At 42.2% G+C, this 16,831-nt stretch overlaps 1 protein-coding gene across 1 annotated transcript; it reads left to right on the forward strand.

Moving 5' to 3' along the window:
* Positions 1-16,099: 16,099 nt before the first annotated feature.
* On the forward strand, positions 16,100-16,545 carry TREMEDRAFT_65713 (uncharacterized protein; the record flags this gene model as incomplete). The annotated part of the gene is made up of 3 exons (XM_007007780.1): positions 16,100-16,120; positions 16,164-16,264; positions 16,344-16,545. 3 exons carry the CDS (start codon positions 16,100-16,102, stop codon positions 16,543-16,545), a joined length of 324 nt encoding a protein of 107 aa, XP_007007842.1.
* Between the last annotated feature and the right edge of the window lie 286 nt (positions 16,546-16,831).

Below are 16,831 nucleotides of genomic sequence, written 5' to 3' on the forward strand. Positions count from 1 at the left end.
CGCATTTCATAAATTTGAACACCACAATCAAAATTTAAAAAACAAGAATCGTCTTTTTCGTTTTCCTTGGTTCACACCGAACCGATTGGACCGAATTTTACAACAGCAATAGGACGATATTGCGCCTACCACCAGGTCTAAAATCAGCTCTGTTCCTGCGATCGTTATCGAGTTATCCAATTTTGAAAAATGTCTGACTCATCCGACACCGAAGTAAAAGTGAAAACCGTAAAATTGCGAGGAAGCGAGAATTATGCTCAATGGGAGGCTCATATTGCTACCACACTTATGGGCAAGGGATTACTACCGTATATCGACCTTGAACCACCCTCTAAAGACTTGAAAGATAGAGAAAACATCAAGGATCGTCTGAAAAGCGCAAAAGCGTATTCGATAATCTTTCAATCGCTTTCAGAAACAATCTCCTCCGCTTTACCATCTGATGTCAAAGACTGGAAATCACCAAATCCGAAATCGCTTTGGGATGAGATCAAGAAACAGTACTCTGCAGCTGTTGGAGCTAGACAAGCTGCGCTTTTTCAAGAAATGGCTCGAAAAACGATTGTGGAAGGGGAGGATCCAATGCCAGCACTTGCAGCGCAACGCAGTGCACATGCTCAGTTGAATTCGGCGGGAGAAAACCTTTCAGACAAGATGTTAGCCTATGCTATGACATTGGCGCTTCCAGAATCGTTTACAACGCTTAAACAGACGCTTTGGCTCAGGGAATCGCTATCTTCTAGCGAAGTTCAGGCTGGAGTTCAGGCAGAATGGAGTAGGAGGAAAACTGAAGGAGAAAGTGCAACTGGAATGTTTGCAAAATCGAAATTTCGCTCCAAATTGACTTCCAACACTTTTAACAACCCAAAGAAACAATTTGATCGATTTCCACCAGCCGATCACTCGAAATACTGTTCATTTCATCGTAAAACTGGTCATTCAACTGAAGATTGTAAAACCAGAGTGAAAAATTCAAAAAGCGCAAATTTTGCAACTAAAGAAAACAAGAAAAGCACTGAACCTCCAAAAGTAACCGCCGATATCGCATATCTAAGCGATGCTAGCGCTTTTATCACAGCGGTTGCAACAGCAGACGATCCCATTGCTTTCTCAGCAAGTTCAAAGTCAATCTTTGTTGTGGACTCTGGCGCTTCACACCACATGTGTAATGACAAGAACTCGCTTTCGTCGATTCATTCAATCCCTCCAACTCGTGTAAAATTCGGAAATTCTGCTATTTTACCATGTACACAAGCTGGTACACTAGTCATAAGCGGTGTAGAGTTTCCAAACACGCTTTTAGTTCCTGGTTTGGACCGAAATTTGCTGTCTGTAGGCGCATCGGAAGATGGGGGAGATTCGGAATGGCGCTTCAGAAAGGGGATTGCAACTTTCTGCAAGAATCACCAAGTTCTTCTCTCTGCGCAAAAACATGATCGTCTTTATCTTCTACAAGCAAGTACTCCTATTGCAAATATTGCAAACACAACTGACCTACTCCTAGACTGGCACGAGCGCCTCGGACATCTCAATGTTGGCGCTTTAGTGAATTTGTCAAAGTCAGGACGGTTAGGATGTGAATTTACAAACTCTCATGCAAAAGATTTTCAGTGCAGAAGTTGTGTTGTTGGAAAAGGGAGGAGATTACCATCAATTCCAAGCGAAATTCGTGCTACTGAACCGCTACAAGTCATTCATCTCGATCTGTGGGGACCAGCACGAACTCCATCTCTTAGTGGTGCAGTTTACTTCCTGTCTTGTTATGATGACTTCACCCGAAAAGTACATCTTTACTTTCTCAAACACAAATCAGACGCTTTTGCGCAATTACAACATCATATTGCAAAAGTAGAAAGACAACTTGACACTAAAGTTAGAACACTTCGCTCTGATAATGGTGGAGAATTCAGTTCTATGGCAATGAGGAATTTTTGCGCAACACATGGTATTCAACACATCCAAGTACCTCCAGATGCGCATACACAAAATGGACGTGCAGAACGACTTCATCTTACAATTCTCAATGGAGTGCGCACAGTTCTGGCGCATTCTGGGCTTCCTGCTAAGTATTGGGCAGAAGCAGCAAATTACATTGCTTATACTCGCAACCGATGTCCTGGTGGTCCAAAGCGACAAGTTCCAGATGACATTTGGTACAAAAGTGAAAAGCGACTTTCTCATCTTCAACCATTTGGGTGTAAAGTCTACCACCGTGACCATAAACAAAGCAACAAACTTGCGCAACGCTATCGCGAGGGACAACTACTGGGTTACCAAGAAGGTACAAACAACTTTCGCATTTTGGACACTGTCACACAAAAGATATGGATAACAAGAGATGTCATTTTCGCTACAAAATCAGATTTCTCCGAAGTCCCTGAGGTTTCTGATCTAGAACTTACACCACAAGTTATTGGTAGTGGGGCGGATATTCACCGCAAAAATCAGTCAAATCCGTCTTGCAGGGACTTAGATATTCAAAAAGCAAATTCAAAATTCACAACAATCTCAATTGGAGTTGAAAAAATTAAAAATGACATTGCGCAAGACCCACAAGACGAAATCAACCGAAATGAAGCTCAGCCATTGGGGCGCATACGAACTCTCTTTGAGCAACTTGAGGAGCAAAGAAACGCACAGAATCAAGAGTTTTTACGAAATCTTGAAAGAGATCCTAGACGTCAGAATGCAATTGCGCAACGACAATTTGCGCAGAATTTGCAAGAAGAAGAATCCTCTTCCTCCTCTGAAAGTTCAGATGAACTAAACCTCCATGATGATGATACATCATTCAGTCTTGCAGCTCATGCACTTGCAGCCACAAACCTACCCAACTCCTATCGAGAAGCGCAAAATACAGGTGAATGGGAATGTTGGAGAAAAAGCATGGATGAAGAACTTGCAAAAATGTCAAAGTACAAAGTGTGGGAAGTTGTGGATTTGGATCCACAAATGCGCATTTTAAAGGGAAGATGGGTGTATACCCGCAAGATAGACGGAGAAACTGGACTCCCATCGACTTATAAAGCTCGCTTTGTCGCAAAAGGGTACAATCAAGTGGAAGGATTGGATTACAATGAACTCTTTGCTGCTGTTGCGCACAAAGATTCAATTCGGGTGTTTCTAGCAATCGTCAACCACTTTGATCTTGAATGTGACCAAGTTGATATCAAAGCAGCATTCCTGAATGGGGAATTAGAAGAAACAATCTACATGCAACCACCAGAAGGATCCAACATCCCAGCAAACAAAGTACTTTGGTTGCGCAAGTCGCTTTATGGTTTGAAACAATCACCACGATGTTTCAACAAAGCACTTGATAAGTGGTTACAGTCTCAAGGATTACTTCCAACAAAAGCGGATCCTTGTTTCTATTCAAAGCGTGAAGGCGATAATATTCTCATGCTCTCGGTACATGTCGACGATCAACTCATCGCATGTAACAATCGAACTATGTTGGACAACTTCAAAGCGGCACTTAATTCAGAATTTGAGTGTTCAGACTCTGGTCCAGTTGGATACTTTCTTGGTTTCAACATTCATCGTGATAGAACAAATCACAAACTGTTTATGTCTCAAGAACATTACTTTGAATCACTTCTTGAAAGGTTTGACTTGAAAGATTGCAATCCTGCAAAGACTCCTCTACCTTCTGGATTTCGTCCAATCCCTGCAACAGATGAAGAACATGAAGAAGCAAAACACTACCCATATGCCCAAGCAGTGGGGGCTATTCTTTATGCTTCAACCATAACTCGACCTGATCTTGCTTTTCCAGCAAGTCTGTTATCTAGATTCCTTAGTAAATGGAATGACTCACATTGGAAAGCGGTCAAACACCTACTTCGTTATATCCGTGGTACTTCTGATCTTTGTCTCACCTTCAACAAAGAAAATAGCAATCGCATTGCATTAGGTTATGCAGATGCAGATTGGGGAGGAGATTTGGACACTAGGAGATCAACCACTGGATATGTCTTTAAAGTTTATGGTGGAGTTGTTGCTTGGAAAAGTAGGAGACAACCTACAGTTGCACTTTCAACAACAGAAGCAGAGTATATGGCAGCATCAGATGCTACACGCCAAGCTGTTTGGTTAAGACAACTTCTGGATGATTTGGGACTTGGACTTGGTCAAGAACCTTTGAAACTTCTCAATGATAATGCGGGAACTATAGCTCTTGCCAAGAATCCAGTTCATCATAACAAGACAAAACATATTGACCTGCGACATCATTATATTCGGGAGAAAGTTGAAGACAACACTGTCTCTCTGTCACATGTTCCCTCAGCAGAGAATATGGCTGACTTGTTGACAAAGGCTCTTCCTTCAGATACATTTGATAGACTGAGGGAGTTATTAGGGGTATGTGGCAGATCCGCTTGAGTGGGGGTGTCGGAAATGGTACAATCGGCTAACTGCCACATTGGAGCGTTATCGCTATTTCCGCGTATTCCCTCGTCTCATATCTGACCTCTGTCAATATTGTACTCTTTATGCATTCTACTTCTACATCTGACAGAAGAGAGTAATGAATGAGTGGAAAACGCGAAAAATGTGGAAGTGATTTTGTCTTCACCTGCGCTTCTGCAGGACTTGCCTTCACTCCCAGCCGAGAGCGTCAATACCAATACCAGAGGCTTGCTGTAAAGCGTGGATTTGAGGAATAAGAAAAGCGATAATTGTAAAAAGGTGATAAGGAAATAATGATAGTGAAAGAGAGGATTTGCAAATTTGCAAATTTTCGTTTCGATGTTTTTCGATCTCCTGAGCTGACCGTCCAACGAAATCTGGATTTGACTTCAGATCTAGAAAGAGCGCAGTGGATTTGTCCAGGTGGGACTCAGAGCGATGGGGATTAGAGAGGATTGAGGAGATGAGAGCGAAAAAGTCGATTTGGAAAAGAGAATGGTGTTAATGGAGAGTTATAAATTTCGGATTTGATGTTTTTGATCTACTGGTTCAACCGTTCGACGAAGTTTAAATCTGTTTTCACGGGAAGCTAGAGCGTTGTGGGGCGATCTTGGTGATGTAAAGAGCGTTGGGACCCGACCAATATTGGTGAAGTGAGAGAGAAAAAGACAATTTGAGGGAACAAAGGGGTGAATATTGTTCTTACAAAATTTTGCTCCCAGTGTTTTTTTTGTTCTCAAACCGCGACCGTTTATCCAAACCTGCTGTCCTTCTCACGCAATATAGATCCAACTGTCCTCTTTCTGATGATCTCCAGAGCGTTACGTTTGGTTGAGAACTCGCAGAGTTATGTGAAAAAGTGATTTTAGAGACTTGTTGAATGAAGTGGCGATAAAAGTTTTCAATCGTCCTGTATCGTTTCAACCGTCAACGTTGGTGAGCTCTCAATTGCGACCGTGGTCAATGCAATGGTGGCGATTCTGGATCCGAAGAGATATCGAAGATCGGAGCAGTATTGGTGGAGATAGAGCGTGAAACACGATCTGAAGCGAAAAGCGAAATTTCGAGTTGAGTTGAGTTGAGTTGATGATTCTACTGATAGTTCTACTGATTCTAATGCTGGAGGGACCACAGGGGGTGTCGGGAGCAGTTAGATGTCGTCTTAAGGCGATATTTCAGGCTCATAACCTGTCAGATGTAGAAGTAGAATGCATAAAGAGTACAATATTGACAGAGGTTAGATATGAGACGAGGGAATACGCGGAAATATAGAAGCGCTCCAATGTGGCAGTTACCGATTGCTCTATTTCCGACAGAAAGCGCAACTGGAATGTTTGCAAAATCGAAATTTCGCTCTAAATCGACTTTTAACACCCCAAAGAAACAGTTTGATCGATTTCCACCAGCCGATCATTCGAAATACTGTTCCATTCATCAGAAAACCGGTCATTCCACCGAAAACTGTTACAAAAATCGAGGGAAAAGTTCAAAAAGCGCAAATGCCGCATTAAAAGAACCAAAAGCAACAGAGCAATCAAAAGCGACAGCCGATATTGCCTATCTTTCCGATGCCAGCGCTTTTCTCACTGCTGTAGCTACTGCAGACGATCCCATCGCTTTTTCAGCTGAAAAATCGAAGTCAGTGTTTGTGGTTGACTCTGGCGCTTCACACCACATGTGTAATGACAAAAACTCACTTTCATCAATTCATTCAATCCCTCCAACTCGCGTAAAATTCGGAAATTCTGCTATTCTACCATGTACGCAAGCTGGTACACTTGTCATAAATGGTGTAGAGTTTGCAAACACGCTTTTAGTTCCTGGTTTGGACAGAAATTTGCTGTCTGTAGGCGCATCGGAAGATGGGGGAGATTCAGAATGGCGCTTTAGAAAGGGAATTGCGACTTTCTGCAAGAATCACCAAATTCTTCTCTCTGCTCAAAAACATAATCGTCTTTATCTTCTACAAGCAAGTACTCCTACTGCAAATATTGCGACCACAACTGACCTACAAGACTGGCACGAGCGCCTTGGACATCTCAATGTTGGCGCTTTAATCAATTTGTCAAAGTCAGGACGGTTAGGATGTGAATTTACAAACTCTCATGCAAAAGATTTTCAGTGCAGAAGTTGTGTAGTTGGAAAAGGGAGGAGATTACCATCAATTCCAAGCGAAATTCGTGCTACTGAACCGCTACAAGTCATTCATCTTGATCTGTGGGGACCAGCCAGAACTCCATCTCTTAGTGGAGCGCTTTATTTCTTATCTTGTTATGATGACTTCACCCGAAAAGTACATCTCTACTTTCTCAAACACAAATCAGACGCTTTTGCGCAATTACAACACCATATCGCAAAAGTAGAAAGACAACTTGACACTAAAGTTAAAACACTTCGCTCTGATAATGGTGGAGAATTTAGTTCTATGGCAATGAGGATCTTTTGCGCAACACACGGTATTCAACACATCCAAGTACCTCCAGATGCGCATACACAAAATGGACGTGCAGAACGACTTCATCTTACTATTCTGAATGGAGTTCGCACAGTCCTGGCGCATTCTGGGCTTCCTGCTAAGTACTGGGCAGAAGCAGCAAATTACATCGCTTATACGCGCAATCGGTGTCCTGGTGGTCCAAAGCGACAAGTTCCAGATGACATTTGGTACAAAAGCGAAAAGCGACTTTCTCATCTTCAACCATTTGGATGTAAAGTTTACCACCGTGACCATAAACAAAGCAACAAACTTGCGCAACGCTATCGCGAGGGACAACTACTGGGTTACCAGGAAGGTACAAACAACTTTCGCATTTTGGACACTGTCACACAAAAGATTTGGATAACAAGAGATGTCATTTTTGCTACAAAATCAGATTTCTCCGAAGTCCCTGAGGTTTCTGATCTAGAACTTACATCACAAGTTATTGGTAGTGGGGCGGATATTCACCGCAGAAATCAGTCAAATCCGTCTTGCAGGGACTCAGATAATCAAAAAGCAAATTCAAAATTCAAAACAATCTCAATTGGAGTTGAAAAAATTCAAAATGAATTTGCGCAAGACCCACAAGACGAAATCAATCGAGATGAAGCTCAGCCATTGGGGCGCATACGAACTCTCTTTGAGCAACTCGAGGAGCAAAGAAACGCACAGAATCAAGAGTTTTTACGAAATCTTGAACGTGATCCTAGACGTCAGAATGCAATTGCACAACGACAATCTCCGCAGAATTTGCAAGAAGAAGAATCCTCTTCCTCATCAGAAAGTTCAGATGAACTCAACCTCCATGATGATGATAACTCGTTCAGTCTTGCAGCTCATGCACTTGCAGCCACAAATCTACCCAACTCCTATCGAGAAGCGCAAAATACAGGTGAATGGGAATGTTGGAGAAAAAGCATGGATGAAGAACTTGCAAAAATGTCAAAGTACAAAGTCTGGGAAGTTGTGGACTTGGATCCAAAAATGCGCATTTTAAAGGGAAGATGGGTGTATACCCGCAAGATAGACGGAGAAACTGGACTCCCATCGACCTATAAAGCTCGCTTTGTCGCCAAAGGTTACAATCAAGTGGAAGGATTGGACTACAATGAACTCTTTGCTGCTGTTGCGCACAAAGATTCAATTCGGGTGTTTCTAGCAATCGTCAACCACTTTGATCTTGAATGTGACCAAGTTGATATCAAAGCAGCATTCCTGAATGGGGAATTAGAAGAAACAATCTACATGCAACCACCAGAAGGATCCAACATCCCAGCAAACAAAGTACTTTGGTTGCGCAAGTCGCTCTATGGCTTGAAACAATCACCAAGATGTTTCAACAAAGCACTTGACAAGTGGTTACAGTCTCAAGGATTACTTCCTACAAAAGCGGATCCTTGTTTCTATTCAAAGCGTGAAGACAATAACATCCTCATGCTCTCTGTACATGTCGACGATCAACTCATCGCATGTAACAATCGGACTATGTTGGACAACTTCAAAGCGGCGCTTAATTCAGAATTTGAGTGTTCAGACTCTGGTCCAGTTGGATACTTTCTTGGTTTCAACATTCATCGTGACAGAACAAATCACAAACTGTTTATGTCCCAAGAACATTACTTTGAATCACTTCTTGAAAGGTTTGACTTGAAAGATTGCAATCCTGCAAAGACTCCTCTACCTTCTGGATTTCGTCCAATCCCTGCAACAGATGAAGAACATGAAGAAGCAAAACACTACCCGTATGCCCAAGCAGTGGGGGCTATTCTTTATGCTTCAACCATAACTCGACCTGATCTTGCTTTTCCAGCAAGTCTCTTATCTAGATTCCTTAGTAAATGGAATGACTCACATTGGAAAGCGGTCAAACACCTACTTCGTTATATCCGTGGTACTTCTGATCTTTGTCTCACCTTCAACAAAGAGAATAGCAATCGCATTGCATTAGGTTATGCAGATGCAGATTGGGGAGGAGATTTGGACACTAGAAGATCAACCACTGGATATGTCTTTAAAGTTTATGGTGGAGTTGTTGCTTGGAAAAGTAGGAGACAGCCTACAGTTGCGCTTTCAACAACAGAAGCGGAATACATGGCTGCATCAGATGCTACACGCCAAGCTGTATGGTTAAGACAACTTCTGGATGATTTGGGACTTGGACTTGGTCAAGAACCTTTGAAACTTCTCAATGATAATGCGGGAACTATAGCTCTTGCCAAGAATCCGGTTCATCATAACAAGACAAAACATATTGACCTGCGACATCATTATATTCGGGAGAAAGTTGAAGATAACACTGTCTCTCTGTCACATATTCCCTCGGCAGAGAATATGGCTGACTTGTTGACGAAGGCTCTTCCCTCAGATACATTTGATAGACTGAGGGAGCTATTAGGGGTATGTGGCAGATCCGCTTGAGTGGGGGTGTCGGAAATGGTACAATCGTCTAACTGCCACATTGGAGCGCTATCGCTATTTCCGCGTATTCCCTCGTCTCATATCTGACCTCTGTCAATATTGTACTCTTTATGCATTCTACTTTCTACATCTGACACAGATGACATTTGGTACAAAAGCGAAAAGCGACTTTCTCATCTTCAACCATTTGGGTGTAAAGTCTACCACCGTGATCATAAACACAGTAATAAACTTGCGCAACGCTATCGTGAGGGACAACTACTCGGTTACCAAGAAGGTACAAACAACTTTCGCATTTTGGACACTGTCACACAAAAGATTTGGATCACAAGAGATGTCATTTTTGCTACAAAATCAGATTTCTCCAAAGTTCCTGAGGTTTCTGATCTAGAACTTACACCACAAGTTATTGGTAGTGGGGCGGATATTCACCGCAAAAATCAGTCAAATCCGTCTTGCAGGGACTTAGATATTCAAAAAGCAAATTCAAAATTCACAACAATCTCAATTGGAGTTGAAAAAATTAGAAATGACATTGCGCAAGACCCACAAAACGAAATCAACCGAAATGAAGCTCAGCCATTGGGGCGCATACGAACTCTCTTTGAGCAACTCGAGGAGCAAAGAAACGCACAGAATCAAGAGTTTTTACGAAATCTTGAACGAGATCCTAGACGTCAGAATGCAATTGCGCAACGACAATTTGCGCAGAATTTGCAAGAAGAAGAATCCTCTTCCTCATCTGAAAGTTCAGATGAACTAAACCTCCATGATGATGATAACTCATTCAGTCTTGCAGCTCATGCGCTTGCAGCCACAAATCTACCCAACTCCTATCGAGAAGCGCAAAATACAGGTGAATGGGAATGTTGGAGAAAAAGCATGGATGAAGAACTTGGAAAAATGTCAAAGTACAAAGTGTGGGAAGTTGTGGACTTGGATCCAAAAATGCGCATTTTAAAGGGAAGATGGGTGTATACTCGCAAGATAGACGGAGAAACTGGTCTACCATCTACCTACAAAGCTCGCTTTGTTGCAAAAGGTTACAATCAAGTGGAAGGATTGGACTACAATGAACTCTTTGCTGCTGTTGCGCACAAAGATTCAATTCGAGTGTTTCTGGCAATCGTCAACCACTTTGATCTTGAATGTGACCAAGTGGATATCAAAGCGGCATTCCTGAATGGGGAATTGGAAGAAACAATCTACATGCAACCACCAGAAGGATCCAACATTCCAGCAAACAAAGTACTTTGGTTACGCAAGTCGCTTTATGGCTTGAAACAATCACCAAGATGTTTCAACAAAGCACTTGACAAGTGGTTACAGTCTCAAGGTTTACTTCCTACAAAAGCGGATCCTTGTTTTTATTCAAAGCGTGAAGGAGATAACATCATCATGCTCTCTGTACATGTCGACGATCAACTCATCGCATGTAACAATCGGACTATGTTGGACAACTTCAAAGCGGCACTTAATTCATAATTTGAGTGTTCAGACTCTGGTCCAGTTGGATATTTTCTTGGTTTCAACATTCATCGTGATAGAACAAATCACAAACTGTTTATGTCTCAAGAACATTACTTTGAATCACTTCTTGAAAGGTTTGACTTGAAAGATTGCAATCCTGCAAAGACTCCTCTACCTTCTGGATTTCGTCCAATCCCTGCAACAGATCAAGAACATGAAGAAGCAAAACACTACCCATATGCCCAAGCAGTGGGGGCTATTCTTTATGCTTCAACCATAACTCGACCTGATCTCGCTTTTCCAGCAAGTCTCCTATCTAGATTCCTCAGTAAATGGAATGATTCACACTGGAAAGCGGTCAAACACCTACTTTGTTATATCCGTGGTACTTCTGATCTTTGTCTGACCTTCAACAAAGAGAATAGCAACCGCATTGCTTTAGGTTATGCAGATGCAGATTGGGGAGGAGATTTGGACACTAGAAGATCAACCACTGGATATGTTTTTAAAATTTATGGTGGAGTTGTTGCTTGGAAAAGTAGGAGGCAACCGACAGTTGCGCTTTCAACAACAGAAGCGGAATACATGGCAGCTTCAGATGCTACACGCCAAGCTGTATGGTTAAGACAACTGTTGGATGATTTGGGACTTGGACTTGGTCAAGAACCTTTGAAACTTCTCAATGATAATGCGGGAACTATAGCTCTTGCCAAGAATCCAGTTCATCATAACAAGACAAAACATATTGACCTGCGACATCATTATATCCGGGAGAAAGTTGAAGACAACACTGTCTCTCTGTCACATATTCCCTCAGCAGAGAATATGGCAGACTTGTTGACAAAGGCTCTTCCTTCAGATACATTTGATAGACTGAGGGAGTTATTAGGGGTATGTGGCAGATCTGCTTGAGTGGGGGTGTCGGAAATAGAGCAATCGGTAACTGCCACATTCTAGCGCTTTCGCTATTTCCGCTTATTCCCTCGTCTCATATCTAACCTCTGTCAATATTATACTCTTTATGCATTCTACTTCTACATCTGATAATTGTGTGTATAAGCAATGTAATTTGCTGCTTCTGCCCAGTACTTACTTAGCAGGAAGCCCAGAATGCGCCAGAACTGTACGAACTCCATTGAGAATTGTAAGATGAAGTTGTTCTGCACGTCCATTTTGTGTATGCGCATCTGGAGGTACTTGAATGTGTTGAATACCATGTGTTGCGCAAAAGTTCCTCATTTGGGCAGAACTGAACTCTCCACCATTGTCAGAGCGAAGTATTTTTACTTTAGTATTAAGTTGTCTTTCTACTTTTGCGATATGGTGTTGTAATTGCGTGAAAGCGTCTGATTTGTGTTTGAGAAAGTAAAGATGTACTTTTAGGGTGAAGTCATCATAACAAGACAGGAAGTTAAGCGCTCCACTAAGAGATGGAGTTCTTGCTGGTCCCCACAGATCAAGATGAATGACTTGCAGCGGTTCAGTAGCACGAATTTCGCTTGGAAATGATGGTAATCTCCTCCCATTTCCAACCACACCACTTCTGCAATGAAATCTTTTGCATGAGAGTTTGTAAATTCACATCCTAACCGTCCTGACCTTGACAAATTGATTAAAGCGCCAACATTGAGGTGTCCGAGGCGCTCGTGCCGGTCTTGTAGGTCAGTTGTGGTTGCAATATTTGCAGTAGGAGTACTTGCTTGTAGAAGATAAAGACGATTGTGTTTTTGCGCAGAGAGAAGATCTTGGTGATTCTTGCTGAAAGTTGCAATCCCCTTTCTGAAGTGCCATTCTGAATGTCCCCCATCTTCCGATGCGCCTACAGACAGCAAATTTCGGTCCAAACCAGGAACTAAAAGCGTTTTTAGAAACTCTACACCGTTTATGACTAGTGTACCACCTTGTGTACATGGTAGAATAGCAGAATTTCCAAATTTTACACGAGTTGGAGGGATTGAATGAATCAACAAAAGCGAGTTTTTTGTCATTACACATGTGGTGTGAAGCGCCAGAGTCCTCAACAAAGATTGACTTTGAACTTGCTGAGAAAGCAATGGGATAGTCTGCTGTTGCAACCGCTGTGATAAAAGCGCTAGCATCGCTTAGATATGCAATATCTTTCGGGGGTTCGGTGCGTTCCTTGTCTTCTTTAGTTGCAAAATTCGCGCTTTTTGAATTTTTCACTTTGACTTTACAATCTTCAGTGGAATGACCGGTTTTACAATGAGACGAACAGCATTTTGAGTGATCGGCTGGTAGAAATTGATCAAATTGTTTCTTTGGGTTGTTAAAAGTGTTGAACGTTGATTTAGAGCGAAATTTTGATTTTGCAAACATCCCAGTTGTGCTTTCTCCCTCAGTTTTCCTCCTACTCCATTCTGCTTGAACTCCAGCTTGAACTTCGCTAGAAGAAAGCAATTCCCTGAGCCAAAGCGTCTGTTTAAGCGTTGTGAACGATCCAGGACACGCCAATGTCATAGCGTAGGCCAACATCTTGTCTGAAAGATTTTCTCCCGCGGAATACAACTGAGCATGTGCACTGCGTTGCGCAGCAAGTGCTGGCATTGGATCCTCCCCTTCTAAAATTGTTTTTCGAGCCATTTCTTGAAAAAGCGCAGCTTGTCTAGCTCCAACAGCTGCAGAGTACTGTTTCTTGATCTCGTCCCAAAGCGATTTCGGGTTTGGTGATTTCCAGTCTTTAACACCGGATGGTAAAGCGGATGAGATTGTTTCTGAATGCGATTGAAAGATTATCGAATACGCCTTTACGCTTTTCAGACGATCTTTGATGTTTTCTCTATCTTTCAAGTCTTTAGAGGGTGGTTCGTTGTCGATATACGGTAGTAATCCCTTGCCCATAAGTGTGGTAGCGATATGAGCTTCCCATTGCGCATAATTTTCACTTCCTCTCAATTTTACGATTTTGACTTTTACCTCTGTGTCAGATGAATCGGACATTATGAAAAACGCAGATAACTTTGGAGGGAGTGATTGGAAGGTGACTGAAGTGTTTGTGATGGTAGACACAATGACAGCGGATATGTGGACCAAATAAGGCGACTGAAATGGCAGTATTGATTGAGATAATGGAAGAGCAATATTTTTCCAAATGTAAATCAGCTGAAGTTCAAACAACAAGGAATAGCCTCTCAGAGTGACTCAGCTGATTACGAGGTGCGCTTGGTATGTCCTAGGACTCAGAGGCGCACCACTGGGGTGTCCAGATTCGTCGACACCGCTGTATCTAAAGCGATACACAATGCACCTCCAACAATAAAGCAGGTCCGGTTTTAGGAGCAAGAAGAGAGTAATGTAAATGAATGAGAAGAGAAGCGAAAGTGTGGAAGTGATTTTGTCTTCACCTGCGCTTCTTCAGGACTTGCCTTCACTCCCAGCCGAGAGCGTTGATACCGATACACCAGAGGCTTGCCATAAAGCGTGGATCCGAGGAATAAGGAAAAAGCAAGTTTATGATTTTCTCTTCAACCGATGATTCAAACTTAGATTTGTTTTTTGATACGAATCATTGGCAGTTGCGAACAGGGGGTGGTGAAAAGATCAGGTCATTCTAATAAGAACTGATGGAATGAGGTGAAAAACGAGGGAATACGTGGAAATAGCGACAGAGCTCCAATGTGGCAGTTACCGATTGCTCTATTTCCGACACATCACGCATCATTCTTCCTACCTCACAATTTTACGATTTTGAGTCTTACTTCGGTGTCAGATGAATCGGACATTTTGAAAGATGCAGGTAAGTTTCGAAGGAGTGATCGGAATGTGACGAGATTATCGGTGATGGTGAGCGCAATGTGTTCCTATTGGTGTAGTAAAATTCAGCCCAATCGGTAGTAAAACGAGAAAGACGAAATTTGAGTTTGAAATTCTGATTGTGGTGTCAAATTTTTAAAATCTGGATAACTTTGGAATGACCGAAGCGACAATGCTGAGACTGACGTTGGTGATAAACGCAATTGTAGCTGATACGTGGGTAGAGCAGGAGCTTGAAAGTAGGAGTATTGGTCGAGATAATGCAAAAAGCAATATTTTGCAAAATATAAAATCAGTGAAGTTCAAACAACAAAGACTAGACTCTCAGAGTAACTTAGCTGATTGTGACGCGCGCTTGGTATGTCCTAGGGACTCAGGGGTGTGCCACTGGGGTGTCCAGATTCGTCTACACCGCTGTATCTAAAGCGAGACACAATGCACCTCCCACAATAAAGCAGGTCCAGTTTTAGGAATAGAGAGGAGTAATGAGCGAAAAAAGCAAAAAGTGTGGAAGGCATTTCAACTTTTCACCTGCCCTTCTGCAGGACTTGCCTTCACTCCCAGCCGAGCGCGTCATTACCAGAGGCTTGCTGTAAAGCGTGGATTTGAGGGATAAGAAAAGTGATAATTCAAAGGGTGGTGAGGGAATAAGGAAAAAGCAAGTTCTTAATTTGTGAAATATCACTTTTCTCAGAAATCCGTGATCCAACCTTCAATTTGCCTTTTGATATGATTAGGTGGTAGTTGCAGACAGGATCAGGTGAAGAGACTTGATAATTCCAATAAGAATTGATAGAATGGGGTTGAAAGCGAAATTTTGAAGTTGTAATGAAGTGATTGAAAATTTTGATTTTAATTTTTGATCTTCTGCTTTGACCGCTGCTCCGATTTACAATTTGATTTCAGATATAGATAGAACGCGGTGGGGCGGTGTAGGAAAGAAGGAGAGCAATGAGATTGGTGGTGAATTGGGGAAATGAGCTCAAGAAATCAAAAAGCTTCTCAAGATTCTTTCCTTTCCATGGAACTTTTCCAAATGATTGAAGCCTCTCAATGAGCCATCACCTGTAAGATGTGATTGAGTCTAAATTGTCTCCAATGTGAAAAGGAAAACCATGGATCAGAGGATGCAAGATAATTAGAAAGCAACCTATCCATCCTCTTCTCAGACTATATAGCCAGGAGATCATGGAGAAGGTTCTAGCAGAAGGCAAGTGTTAGACGGGAGCGGATAAAACCTGACAAGTATGCAAGAGACCACATGAAACTATATGTGACTACAACAACCCGGCTACTCAGGAGGAACTTCAGAGCCTCTTGGATCAAATCAGGTTCAGCTATGCATCCCGGCACCCAGATGATAGGTGCAAAGACGGAATGAAAGAGGATAGAAGGGAGTTATCTACCTGTCACGTTCTTACTAGTATGGTTCAGGGAGATCAATTCATAAGTTGCCTTCTTACGTAGTTTGCAGATTCATTTGTTCATCAAAACATTGCTACGCGGATGGCTTAGCGGGATACCTTATGATATATCTAGATTGACACAATGCATATCTTACTCTTCAAAGTAATTTCTGGGTTAGAGAGGTCATTGGTACTTGACATTGTAGATGCTCATTGATCTGATAGCCGTAGATCCTGCTTCTTATGTCTATCCTTTGTGTATAGCACATTTCTTCAGATTCTATGGATCATTTGTCTTATTGAGTAGGTCAGTATATACAGATCTTAGGAGATAGTGTAATGCATCATCTTGATCCGTGAATCGCTTCTCTGATTAACATTTGCAGACGTTTTTGGCACAAAGTGTCACAGGCGGGGTCTAATCCCCAAGGGATAGGCAAGGTGACTGAGATGGGGCTGAAACCCAATACTTGTCTCGGGCTCGTAGAGCTTGAGGAGTATACAGAGGGTGACAAGGGACTGAGGGGACTGAGGGAACTGAGACAACTGCAAGATGTCAGGCTGGATCTGACTGGAGTGACAAGTTGAGAATGAGATTCAACATGAGATTCATAGGTGGGGAACAACCTGTTTGGAGGGGGTTTATATCCACAGCAAAACAGGCTGAACTGCAAAACTACAACAATAAGCTACGGAAGAACTGCTAAACATATTTGCAATTCTCTTCAAGAGAATTGGTAATCCTGACAAGTGAAACTAAGAACAATAGGCAAAGGACCCAGGTGTCACGGTCCTGTCCTTGACAGACCTTGATGGATCAAAGACAGGTGGACTGCAACTGTTTAGTTAGCTTGGACAACAACGGTTAGTATGT

Source organism: Tremella mesenterica (genome assembly GCF_000271645.1).
Source record: "Tremella mesenterica DSM 1558 unplaced genomic scaffold TREMEscaffold_15, whole genome shotgun sequence".
Taxonomy (NCBI): Eukaryota; Fungi; Basidiomycota; class Tremellomycetes; order Tremellales; family Tremellaceae; genus Tremella; species Tremella mesenterica.